This window comes from Antrostomus carolinensis, unplaced genomic scaffold, assembly GCF_000700745.2.
Source record: "Antrostomus carolinensis isolate BGI_N321 unplaced genomic scaffold, ASM70074v2 scaffold22994, whole genome shotgun sequence".
NCBI classification, from domain to species: domain Eukaryota; kingdom Metazoa; phylum Chordata; class Aves; order Caprimulgiformes; family Caprimulgidae; genus Antrostomus; species Antrostomus carolinensis.
The window spans coordinates 1-12,491 of NW_010311722.1; the positions used below are offsets into that span (position 1 = coordinate 1).

The window sequence follows — 12,491 nt, forward strand, 5'->3', positions numbered from 1 at the left end:
GGCTCTGGCCCAGCTCCCCAATTAGCACAGTTAATTACTGCCCCTGGGTTCTTTCTCCCGCACCCCGCTGCCAACACAGGACAAGCGTTTGGCGTCGCGGGGTGAGCGGTTTGTGTGGTGTCTGTCGCACCCGCCGTGGCTATAACCGCACGCCCGCGGTGGAGCCTTGTCCTTGGGGCGCTCTGTGTGACGAGGAACGTGCTTTGCCATCGCTCTGGCTGTTCCCCCGCCGCACCCTCAGGTTCTGGTGGTGGTTGTATGTGGCCTTTTTCCCATGGAGAAAGGGATCCATTTAAAAACCCGAAGGAAAATCGATTTTAAAACCACGCAAATGGTCGCAGGGAATGGGCTGCTGTAAAACTCGAAATTGTTTTCAACTCCCTTTTTCAAGTAAGAGATTTGAAGTAGAGGATGGTGTTTAAAGCAGTTTGTTGAGAGCGTTTCGCCTTGTCTGAGCTGGTATTATATGGCTTAAATTACAGGAAGAAGGAATTTACACATGTTGGTGTCCTAATGTAGTAGTTGGGGTTCTGGCTATCCACAGATAAATAGCTTTCAGATAAATGACTACTAGATTTCAATCTGTGGTTTTCCTTGGCAGTTACATTATTTTTTAAAGTACTTATCTCTTTTTCTGTTGCAATTTTTAGCTGGTTTGAACCTTATTTGAAAGAAAAGAGGCTTTCTTAGTCCATTTTGTCAAAGCTTTGGATCAAAGAATCGAAGTAGAGGCAACAGATCAAAAAGCTCATACCAGATATTGAGCAAGACGCGTGGGAGCTTGACTTCTTGGGTATGTAAAGTCTGGATTTACTGAGAAATTGTAATTATAGTTTTGCCACGATGACACACAGACGCTGTAGCTAATGTTGTGTCAGCATTGCTATCAGAATATGCTCTTATTTTGAATTGTTCAATTTAGTGTAGTACAATGTACCTGGTATATCTAGGAAACATGCTTTTCAGGTGTGAGAGCGCATGACAACTGCTGGAAAGATGGGTGTCTCAGCAGTCATAAAAGATTTTCAAAGCTTACTGTAGCTAAAGCTGAGGTGGCTTGGTCCCAGGCAGATGTTTGCCAGTGAGGAGCAGGGAAACGCTCCTAGAAGCATAGGGGCAGCAGGGAGTGAAGGGTCATTGAGGTGGGCTGAGGATCTGCTTTCAGGAAGACATCTCATCTACTTGTGATGAGCTGAACTCCTTTTTTTCTCCCACCTTTGAACCTCTCCTTGTTGAAGAGGAGCTCCAGCCCTGAGGAAAGTGCTCAGGGGAGGAAGGGAGTGAAGGCTGTGAAGGTGGCATGCAGCCAGCCTCCTGCCCACTGCCGGAGTGTGACACTAACAGGGTTCTGGGCAGTTTCACTGCTTTTCTTCAGGATCCTTTGGACAACCAAGAAGTCCTCGAGTGTGGGCTGCTTCACACCAGTGGCAGTTGCTTTAGCAGAGCTCACTGAAAGCTCGAGCTGCCGTTGCATACTCCCTGCAAGATGGAAGGTGTTCCCTTCCCCTTCCAGCCCAAGCAGTGACAGCCTCAGCAATCCACACTAAGCTCTGCTGCTCAGGGAGGAGGGTCTGGGGTCACCCTTGAGTGGAGGGTAGAGAGGACAGCCCTGGAGCCTGTGTGCTGCTCATCATCTGGGGGGAGTGGGGAGGTGGAAAGTGCCATTGGCAAAGTTGGAGGCTGGAGAAGAGTGAACTGCTCTGCAATAAACCCCTTGGCTCAGCAGTTAGGCTGAATAAAAGAGAGAGGGTCTCTCTTTTCATCTTTTAAACCGATGTGGAGACCATCCCTGAGAGCTGGGTGGAAGCACCAAACCACCCACTGGCACTGGAGTGAGCGAGCTCCCCACCATGCTCTGGGAAACCTCCTTGCTGGAAACCCTGGCCACCTCCCAGCAGCTGGGGTGGCAGGAGAGTGGGATTCCCTTTGTGGTGAGCAGTTCTCCCATCTCTTTATCAGCTTTAGCACACTCAGACTAGCTGTTTTACTCATCTCTCTGGGGAAACTTTGGAGGCCTGGTTTTGTTCTTTATTTTGGGTGGTGTGTGTCAGGTTTGTTTGCAGTTACAAACACCAGACCTTCCCTCTGTGCAGCTGGGAGAGCGTGACAGATGGATGTTTTTGAGCTGGACACTGAGTAGGGGTTTGTTTTATTTTGAGATAAGTGCTCAGGAAGGACTCATGGAGCTGTGAGTGAGTACAGAGGGAGCAAAGCAGTGAAGAATTAGGTCCGCACGTCCCCCATCATGGGAACTCTGCCATTGTCGACAGCAGCCATGTTATTTTGGTTCTAGGCAGAGATTGCCAGTCCTGCTAAGCAGGGAGTGGGCTCAGTTGCTCACCCTGCTAAAGGTTCAGATGACCCTCACATCCTGGAGTTGGCTTTTTTGAATTGGATGGGTTTAGGATTCTGATCCTAAAAGGTGAAAGTACAGCAAATCACATCTCCACCTCCATCCCTGCTGCCAGGAAGAGGATGCTCAGGTGACATATCAGGAGAGCCACCGCAGGGTCGTTCTGCCTTGCTGCTGTTCTCTGTGCTGGTGCAGCCAGCATGAAAGAGTCCAGCAGTGATTCATCAGGAATCCTTGGATCTTGGCTGATACCAATCAATCCTGCTGGGCTGCTAAAATAGATATGGCCAGAGCATAAAATAGCTAATAAAAACAAAATCCTCCATGGAAAATTCATTCTTCAGGGTATGAGGTTCCAGTTGCTGCGCCAAAGAAAAGTGGAGAGGAGAAAGGTTTGAGAAGGAGAGGAGGGGGGTATTATTGATCTTGTCTCCCAGTCTCTCCAGTCTGTTCATTTACTCCATTTCACTTAAAGGATTCGCATCATGGTAACCTTGATTTATTATCTGATTTCTTTTTTGATTCAACCTCTCAAAATTGTGCACTGGCTTGAACCTGCAGTAATAAACCAGCACAGTTATTCCCTCTTATCTCCGGCATGCATGTAATGCTTTCTCTGCTGTGTGTACCTGATTCATTCTTGCAGACAGACAGCAAGGTGAAATATAGAAAAAAATTGCCCTGTGTGATCAAGAATACAGGATGGGCAGAGTTTCACTCCATTCAAGAGCAGAGCAGAGAGGGCATGGCAGGAAGGGACACTGCATTGTTGTCTCCATGTCAGGATGAGACTCCGGCCGGGTACTACACCAGCTGTGGGCTACCAGACCGGGCAAGGTCTTTCTAACATTTAGCTATGGCAAGCTGGAACACTCCCAGGTGACAGCCTGTTGCACAGGCTTGACCTCCAGATGTAAGCAAGGCAGATGCGTGGCTCCTAGCAAGAGTGCAGGAGACAAACTGTTAGTCAGGTAGCGCTGGATGAGGAGTCTGGGTCCAGCCTGGAGCAGGAATTGATGAATAAGCCATACTGGACTCAGAGTAGCCTTGAGAGACACTGCGGGGAGCTTTGACTCATAATTTATAGGAATAAGCTCTGTGGGTACGTGTACATCGTTCCATCGGCCCGTGTGTGCGCAGGCTGGAGGGGCTTGTGTCACTTTAGCTGTGCTAATTGGTTACAGCAGTCATCTCTGTGTTTAGACAAGCCTAAAATCAAGGGTTGCATTATCATCGTGCCAGAAGTCCGAGAGCTGCTCTTAATTAGTATCTCTCAGCGCACAAAGGTTTTTATCATATAAAGCCATACAGCTGTGATATTTGCCTGGACTTGTGTCTCCCAAGGTGGAAGAGAAGCAATTATTTGTGAGCTGAGATCACCAGCAAAAATATCCCCTGCAGGAGGAGAGAGAGGGAAGCTTCTGGCTATATTTTGATATTCGTTAGGTAATGCTTAAACATCTCTCCTCAATTATTTAAATGGAAGAGTCAGACTTTACACCTGGGAATAGCTGTGTTGGTATCTAGGCTGCAGCCTACTCCCACTGGAGTCAAGTGTGACATGGTTTTTAAGGGATTTGAGTACAGCAAAAGTAGCACTTCTGTTGTAGTCCCAGTTTACTCAAATTCTCCTGACAGCCTTTTGAATGCTGCCACAGATCTGGGAAGCCCCTGCTGCTTCAGGGAGGCAGCTTTTCATCTGTATACTGCTGGTTTTCCCCCTCCAAAACCCCTTTGGAATAATAAAGCTCAGTCTTTCCCCAGGGTTCGTGAGCCATCGAGTCATCCACGTGAGCCCTGTGGGCCCCAAGTCTCGAAGGCAGTGCCGAGTGCCAAAGCAGGGGGTCAAACCTACCTTGTTACCCACTCATCTTCTCAGCAAGCCAGTGATACCCAGTGCTGTGGGAGGGTGTGGAGGAGCACCAAAGAGAGTGTGTTTAACAGACTCAATGTCTTTCCACTCTAGCAAGCCCAGGGTTGCCTCACAGCATTGTTCTTCTAAGAAGATGGATGGAGCAAAGAAGGATTTGGTGAATCCTCTGGGTAGGAGCCCCAGACCTCCCAATACCAGCAGTGAGGCTTCACGCTCTGACTGGAGTCCAGGAATGAGTTTGATGCTTCCCAATAGCTGCAACCAGGGGCCAAAAAAAGTCTCAACCTTTAGACGAGAGACTAATGATGTCCTTGCTCCAGGAGCCTCCAACATCTTGGCGGTAAGTGCAAAAACCAGTTCTTTTTTCTACCACTGTTCTTCTAAAATGGAAAGACCTGTAGTGCACCTGGTATGGAGAAATACAGCTTTCACCCCAGGTCCTAGCCCTTCATTTTGGGCAGAGGCCTTTGTGCAAGACATTGACCCTTACAAAGTGAAGCCACAAGGCTCTTCCTGATTGTAGTTGTGGTGCCTTCCTCAATGGCCAGTGCTGTCACTGTCATTGTGATGTTGCCTGGGTTTAGGATGCCAGCATGGCAGGGCAGGCGTATGGTTGTGACTGCAGGTGATATTTGGAAGTAAAACCTTAATGACTGCTTACCTCATCAGCCCCTAGTCCACGTTTTGAGCTGACACCAGGCTGCATTCTTCTGACAAATCCCCTGTCTCTTTGTGCATTGGGCTGAAGTTTCCAGGTATTTGTGCCTCTTTGAGCCATTCCTAACTATTACTCACAGTCTCAGTTGTCCTTAAAGCTCTGGTAAAGTTGGTCTTACATCTCACTTTCCCTCTGGACCTCTATAACCCACCCTCTCACTGTGCTACAGCTGTGCTTTGTTATCTCTGACACTTCCCTCACGTGCTGCATTTCAGGATGTTTGTGCTGGCCCCCAGATGTACCACTCTCTGCAAAGACAGGCCGACCTCGAGGAGCACACCCCTAAAGGTAAATACACTGAGAAGAAACGTGACGTGGCAGGAAACGGGGCCATAACTCTTATGGTTGCTTCTAATGAGCATGCTGGGAACTAGGCTGGTGACTCTAGGTTAGTGCCTTGCTTTTGTTCTCCTGTCAGTGCCAGAAATGGTGCTGAGCTGCTTGAATGTCCTGTGAGAAATGAATTTCATTTAGAGGTAGACCGAAGCGATCTGACTGGGTGGTAAAACCATGCTTCCCTTTCTCCTGGCTGTATCCCCCCAGGGTTCAGGGTACACTGCATTGCTGCCTGCAGGAGTTTGGTCCCATGGGCCATATGCCAGGAGGGCACTGGGTTTGTGTGTGTTATCATTGCATGTGGAGCCAGCAGTGCCCCTTTCCTGTGGAAATGGGACCTCCCTGTGAGAGCTGTATTCAGGATCTGGGTACCAATAGCCAAAATCATGGTCCTCCTATTTATTCATTCTGCATTCAGCTGTGCCCCAGAGCAGCTTGCTCTCCCTAGATGCAAGGGGTCTTCATGGATACAGAGCTGCTGGTCCCACCTGCTCACAAGAGCTTGTTGTATCATGTTGTTGCTCAAAGATAGGAACAGGGCATGGTTGAAAGGTTTGCCAAGCACTCTCCTGGCCCCTAGAGCACTCCTGGGGATATGGATCATAGGCTGGCAGCGGGTGGGGAGAAAGTCTGCATGTGAGAGGATTTTAGTCTTAGAGAACGATGGTAACTATATATACCACCTTCCTGTGCTTAGAAGTGACATTTATTTTCATGAGTGAGGACAAATGACTGCATCCTCGAGTGAATCTTGACAAGCTAGACTCATCCCTAACAAGTGGAGACAGATCTCTATTTATGATCTGCTGCCTCTTCAAGGGGGAAGAAGCTATCAAGCTGGAAATGTAAATGCAAATGAAACGCTAAGTATTGACATAAATAGTTGATAGTGCACAAAGTGCCATAATGGATGGTGCCATGGATTTTGCAACAATGAAGTGACAAAATTGGAACAGCTGTGCTCCCTGACAACAAATATAAATCAGGGCCATTCTGTAAAGACCCCAAGCAAGAGATATGCATGAGGCTAAAGGAGATGTAGTAAACCCTCTGCATTTTAGGGATTCCTCTAAATTATTGTAAGCATGCATGTTGGCATGGACAATGGAAATGTTTAGGATCATATTTATTCCAGGCTAGGAGTCCTCCCTAAGAGAGGGGAGTAGAGAGAGAGGAGCAGGTTCAGTGGCTATTTACTTAAGTCCCCAAGCAGACAATGTATAGCTACTGGGGTTGTGTCGGGGGCCATTTAAGAAGGGTAGGGGAATGACTTCTTAGAGGACCCTTTCTGTACCTGATCATCCGAAACGTGTCTGGCTTCAGCATTATTGACTGCTCTGCACAGTTGCTTTGATATCAAGAGGTCGCATCCCTGACACCAGCAGAAGCACACGGAGTAGGCTGAAGGATTGGGTCCAAAGCTTGATGTCCAAAATACCCCCTTACAAGCCAGAACCTTAGGCTTCTCCTTGGTAAAGTGTGAAAGTTCATCAAATGAAAAGCTCTCACTCCACTAAAATATATTTTTAGCTCAATGCTTAGCTCTGTCTAGGGAATAGTGCTTTTTAAAGCTTGCATGCAATTACTTAATTTAGGTTAAGCTTCAAATTCCCAGTTTGCTGCTGTTCTATTATTTGCAGCTTGTTTAGCAATATAAACAGTTTAGTTTATTTGTGGGGTAAATTACATGGTTTAATTTCAGCCAGTTCTTGGAAATGGATACTTTTTGCTTAGTCTAAATTTCCATTGAAAACACTTGGCCAAATTGTGAGATTGTTAACTGTTAACTCAGTTTTTTCTCACACCACTGCTAATGTGAGTGGAAGGTTTGCTTGAGCAAAAACCGAGGAGAGGTTTGTCCCAAGTAAGGTGTGATTAGGGACTTTGGCACATAAAGGTGACCTGAGCAGCTTGTTTTCTCCTGCAATACTCAGAAGCCCTCCATCACCATCTTGGCCAAGTTCCTCCCAGCTACAACTGACTCTTGGTCTCAGGGCACCCCAGGGAGGCAAGGGAATCCCACCCATTTCTGAGCGTGAGGGAGGTCGTGCACTAGAGACAGTAACTTGCCCATGATCATGTAGAGAGTCTGTAGCAGAGCTGGAAACAGAACAGAGTTCCTTAGAGCCAGGTCAGTGCCCCATCTTCTAATAAGTTTCATGACACTAGTTCTCGGTGGAAGCTTCTCCTGTGCTGTCATTTTGATACTGGAGATGCATAATGACATATTGAAGCAGGAAAAAAGGTCTGTCTTTCTGTTTCCCATTTGATGTCTGCTTGATTTCTCTCACAAATCTAGTGAAGTGACTTCTGCAGACAACCAGGAGACAGCACAGCCCTCCTGTGTGTGTGAATGTAAAGCAGAATGATGTCTGGTGGTTTCAGACCTGTGTTTGTCTCTTAGTCACAACCTTCAAGATGCCCGAGGACTTTGGAAGTGTCCTGGATAAGCAAGTGATTGGACCAACCACTGAGAACCTCTTCAAGTCAGATTTCCCAGTACAGTCATTTAAGCCCAAAGTGCATATTGCCTTCCAAAGGCTTCCAGGGCAGTGCCCTCGGGAGATTGAGATAGAGAGGTAAGTAACCACAAAGTGGCTAGAGACATCGTTATGGAATGGATGCAGCAGATTAGGGGGTTTGATTTTTGCTTTCAAGACATGACATGTCAAAAATCTTTAGGAAAATAGTATCCTGAAAGGCAGTGGTCTCCAAAGTGGGATGTGTGCATCACAGGGAGAGCACAAGACAATTCACTGGAATGTGGGAAGAAAATATATTTTTTTAATAGTGTTTATTTAATCTTTTTCTCATCCTTTCTTAATTTTTATTTTTGTGTGTGCTCTATAATGTATATAATATATTAGTACAGTAGTAGCTGTGTATAATTTATAAATTGGACTAGATGATAATTGTAGGTCCCTTCCAACTGAACTGTTCTGTTCTATAGCTGAGGAAACATTCATGCACGCGGTGTGTGCTCAAAAACTTTTTTACTGATAGGGGCACACAATCAAAAAGTGGAGTTACAGGCATGGGAGCCCTTCTAGATGCAATAAGTGGTTTTTTTCTCCTTCTGATCCAAAACAGGAGAAGAAAGCTGTATCTCACTTTCGATATTGCTCAGCTCTTAGCCAGCAAGGGGATAGACTCCAATCAGCTGATGCCGAGGCACCATGACCCTGACAACATGCCAACTATTGAGGAGAAGAAAGATCCTATCTTTCCCATCTACCTCCCATTAAAGGTAAGAGCATGGTTGCCACCTGTGATCTGTCTCATTACTTATACCACAGGATGTTTCTGAGAATTGCAGGACACTTAGCCATCATTGATACAACAAGCAATAAAACAAGGAAATGCTTTAGAGCAGGTTTGGTGGATCTCTACAAGATGCTAAGCATCTTCTACAGGGTGCCCACAACTTCTCTCAGAACTAATAGTCCTTGAGGGTGCTCCTCACTGTCGTTTGTGTGTCCAAAGAAAAGGTTTTGTCTCATATTTCCTTCTGAATGTAGTAGTCAGCAGTGTTACTGTGCAAGACTGCTCTAGGTGGTGTCTGTGCTCCCTCAGAAAGGGTTAGAGGTACAGATATTGCTGTTTGGGAGAAGACTGTTGATCAAAGATCAGCACAGCTTTTGCACCTGGACTGTTTTCTGGTTTTGTAACCCATTTAGGAACTGCATGTTCATTTTCCTCCCATGAAATTTTCTATCAGATGTTTTCTTTTCTCTGAAGTAAGACTTCATTTCACTCGTGTCCTGGCTTTCTAGATATTTGACAATAACGAGTATGACTGTCGAACTCCAGAAGAGTGGATCTCGCTAGGACTGGAGCCAGGATCTCGTGATAGAAGGCCAGTGCCTGGAAAAGCGCTTTTACCTTCAGATGATGTACTGGGACACGGTAAAGCTTGAACGAGTTACTGCTCAAGCGAGGCAGCACTAACAATTACAGGCCCATTCAGCAGAAGGGAGCATGTAGATTCTGACAAATGCAGCTCTGAATAGCAGAAAAACAATAACTCATTCTGACCAGGCTCAGGCAGACAGAGCAAGAGACCAGGGATCTCAACGACTGTCAGTCCTGCCTGGACTGAGTGTTTCCACTTTTTTGAAAGTAGCCTCTGCCCATGTGCCCCATAGAGCCCATGTGGGTGATGAGGGGCCCTGGATCAAAGGGTGAAGGGATAGAGAGGCAGAGGGGTTGCCAGGTATGGGCAGAAAGAAAGGATGTAGGGGCATACAGGACCAAAATGTGAGACTATGGCTACCAAGAGTGAGTGGGAGTACGTGAAGCAGGCAGTGAGAGGACAGTTCACAGGGAACCCACAGAGGTAAATGGGAGGAAAATGGAGGGCTCTGGTGTGTGCACACAGTTGGAAATGCTAAGGTGTAAGACTTGAGTTTGTTATTTAGTTGATCACAGCAGAAATGGTGTGAGATGGACAGAGAGCTAGTAACTGTAGCCTAACTCTGATCAGGAGTGTCCATTTGCTGTAGCCTCCATGAGAATGGACTAACCCTGTTTCAATTCTTGATTCTCTCAGAGGACCCCAAAAGCCAGAAGTTAATCTATGAGTGGATTGATGTTGGTGTTCTGGATTATGACAAGAAGACACAGCTTTACTTGGTCCATAAAACAGATGAGAATGGGCTGGTGCGGGATGAAGAAGGGAGACCCATCCTCAATGGAGGAATAACTCCAGAAGGTATGTTTCAAGTAAGGCTTTTTGGGAGCTGGCATATACTCTGAGAGCCAATCCATTACCCTGCTTTGGGGTAGAGATGAGAAGGACATCAAGGAGTAATTTAATTCCTCTCCCTATTATCACTCTTGACACATGTTTGTTTAACCTGTCCTGAAAAACCTCCAGGGGGGAGAACTCCACACCTTAATTTGACAACCTGTTTGAGGCCTTCCCTTTGGAGATACCTTTCCTTTTTGTCTGCCTCCCATCTTTCCTGCCTTCAAGACAAGTTAAATAATGGTCTTTCTGGGACAAAACCATTTTGAGGGAGTATGTCAACAGATTAAGTACCCCCCTTTGGAAAGGTTTGGAGATGCTGCTAATTCCATGCTCCTCGTCTCTTCCTGTCCTCAGCTTTGGTCCCTCATTTTGATCTCCAGGAAGCCAACCTGATCATATTGTCCATCAAAAAGCTGCTGTCAGCATTGCAAACCATTCTCAGTTTTGTGTTCGCTGTAGACTCTTGTAAGTTTTCCTTTTATTTCCCAGGAAGAGCCCCGTTGTTGCCATGTCAGTACTGGGTGCCACGAGTTTGCCTGCTGTTTCTGGCTGAAGATCCCCGGGTGTTTGCACAGCGGGTAGTTTCTGCCAACAACTTGCGTAAGAAGACAGAGGCACTGCTACTGTATCACCTGTACGTGAACTGCATGCCCACAGATGGACTAAATAGCATCAGTGAGGAGAGCCTGCAGAGAATTAAGCTGTTTGCTCTGAATACTCCTGGACTGAAGATGGAGAAGAGGTAAGAGCATCAATGTCTGGGGTCTCAGCCTTCAGTCCATTAACATTGTAGGACTTCACAGGGCTACAAAACAAGTGGCAATGGAGGCAGATTTTGAGTATCCAACTTACAGAACGTGGATCTCATCTGCCTTCAGCGTGTGCACACCCTCCTCTTGCCCAGGGTGTCATCAGAAGTAGGTAGGACAAGAGCCCAGGGACACATGTACAGGATGGGTGATCTGTCAGTGTTCCCAGATGAAGTAGATGTATTTCATATGCAGATCCACTGAGCCATGCTTACACCTGCAGTGAAGTGGCCTTCAACAGCAGGAAGGTTGGACAGAAATGGCATGGTTGACCTTGCTGTCTCCCTGTGCTTTCAGGGAACAGATCAGTCATTACTGAATTGATCTGCAGACCAGCAGCTGTCTCCAGAGAGCTGACTGTTGTCTGCTGGTGACTCTTCTACTTATTAACAGCTGCTAAAATCAAAAGAAGATCTGCACAGCGTGGAGCAAACAGAACAGGAGATCTACACTTGGATATAATCAAATGTCTCTTTGAGATGCAGTTCATATCAGGAAGGCGTTTTAAGAGTCCCTGGGCTGATGAATCATGAGCCATTGGTGGTGTCGCTGGGAATCAGCCATGACTGATTGCCCTGCTCAGAGACAGGAAGGTGTGAAGGGCTGCATGGTCTGCCAGCCGGAACTAGAGAGTAGGAGAGTAATTAGTCTCTGTTTGTGAGCAGAAATATAACAAAAAGTACTCTACCTGCTTGAGGTGAAAGATGATGATTTCCTAGGGCAAACAAAGCAGGGTTTCAGCACTTACACAGAAGTTTTGACTGAGGAGACTGATTTCAAGAGGTGTTCAGGAGGAGGCAGTTGGGAGGACGGCTCAGATAGCCCAACTTTTCCAGAACGGCCAGCTAGCTGCCTCAGTTCTTGTTTTTCCCCCCTTTCCTCTGTAATGCTTCTCCCTCTGCACGCCCCTGGTGGAGATTTTGCTTTGATCTGACAAGACACTTGAGAAGGGTGCAGTCCTAGTCCCAGGTCCCCACTTGCCTCTGTCATTAGATGTCTACTTGATGGCTTTGCTGGCTGTTTCATTGTCTGCACAGCTCTCCTAACGCCTTCAGTAGTAGGTGAGCTTCTGGGTTAGCAAATCCAGGAGGGAGGGAGTGAAGGGTGGGTTTTGCACTAAAGCTACAGACACACTTCTGCTCAAAACACTGTGGGTTATCATTGTTTCCATGTCTTGTAACAGGTTATTAGACCGTATGTGCTGCCTGGAGAAAGAAGTGAGATTAGACTATGAATGCACCATGAACAGGATGACCTTTGACAAAGTGGTCACTTCCAAACCTCAGACATTTTTTTATGTCACCCTGCCAGACAAGGAGGAGGAGAAAGTACCAGAGAAAGGTACGGGACACAGTGAAGCAGTTTGAACTTGGCATGTTTATAGAACCTCTTGTCTTTGATAGCATTCATGCTTTGCTGGAGAAAATCTCAGGTGCATGTTAATGATTAGGGCTCATAAGGGGCAGCAGCAGTAGATTATAGAAGATCTTTGAGTATGTCTGCTCTTTTTTAGGGTGTATTTGCATGTTCATGTTACCTCAGTGTAACACATTACCATCCATCAGCTAAGCTGCGGTAGCTCTGCGAGCGTACCCTTAATGGCACTAAATGCATGGCAGCGTAATTAGCTTAACTGCCTTCCGCTCTGCGCT

The 12,491-nt window shown here is 46.6% G+C and overlaps 1 protein-coding gene across 1 annotated transcript in view; it reads left to right on the plus strand.

Annotated features, from left to right (window-relative positions):
- The first annotated feature begins 4,359 nt into the window (after positions 1 to 4,359).
- Positions 4,360 to 12,491, plus strand: part of DNAH1 (dynein axonemal heavy chain 1) — a 68,503-nt gene continuing 60,371 nt past the window's right edge. Inside the window, exons 1-8 of the mRNA XM_010166821.2 lie at positions 4,360 to 4,566; positions 5,160 to 5,232; positions 7,685 to 7,859; positions 8,371 to 8,527; positions 9,054 to 9,186; positions 9,830 to 9,991; positions 10,520 to 10,772; positions 12,023 to 12,180. Of these exons, the coding sequence (XP_010165123.2) occupies positions 4,360 to 4,566; positions 5,160 to 5,232; positions 7,685 to 7,859; positions 8,371 to 8,527; positions 9,054 to 9,186; positions 9,830 to 9,991; positions 10,520 to 10,772; positions 12,023 to 12,180 (1,318 nt within the window). The remainder of the gene's footprint in view (positions 4,567 to 5,159; positions 5,233 to 7,684; positions 7,860 to 8,370; positions 8,528 to 9,053; positions 9,187 to 9,829; positions 9,992 to 10,519; positions 10,773 to 12,022; positions 12,181 to 12,491) is intronic.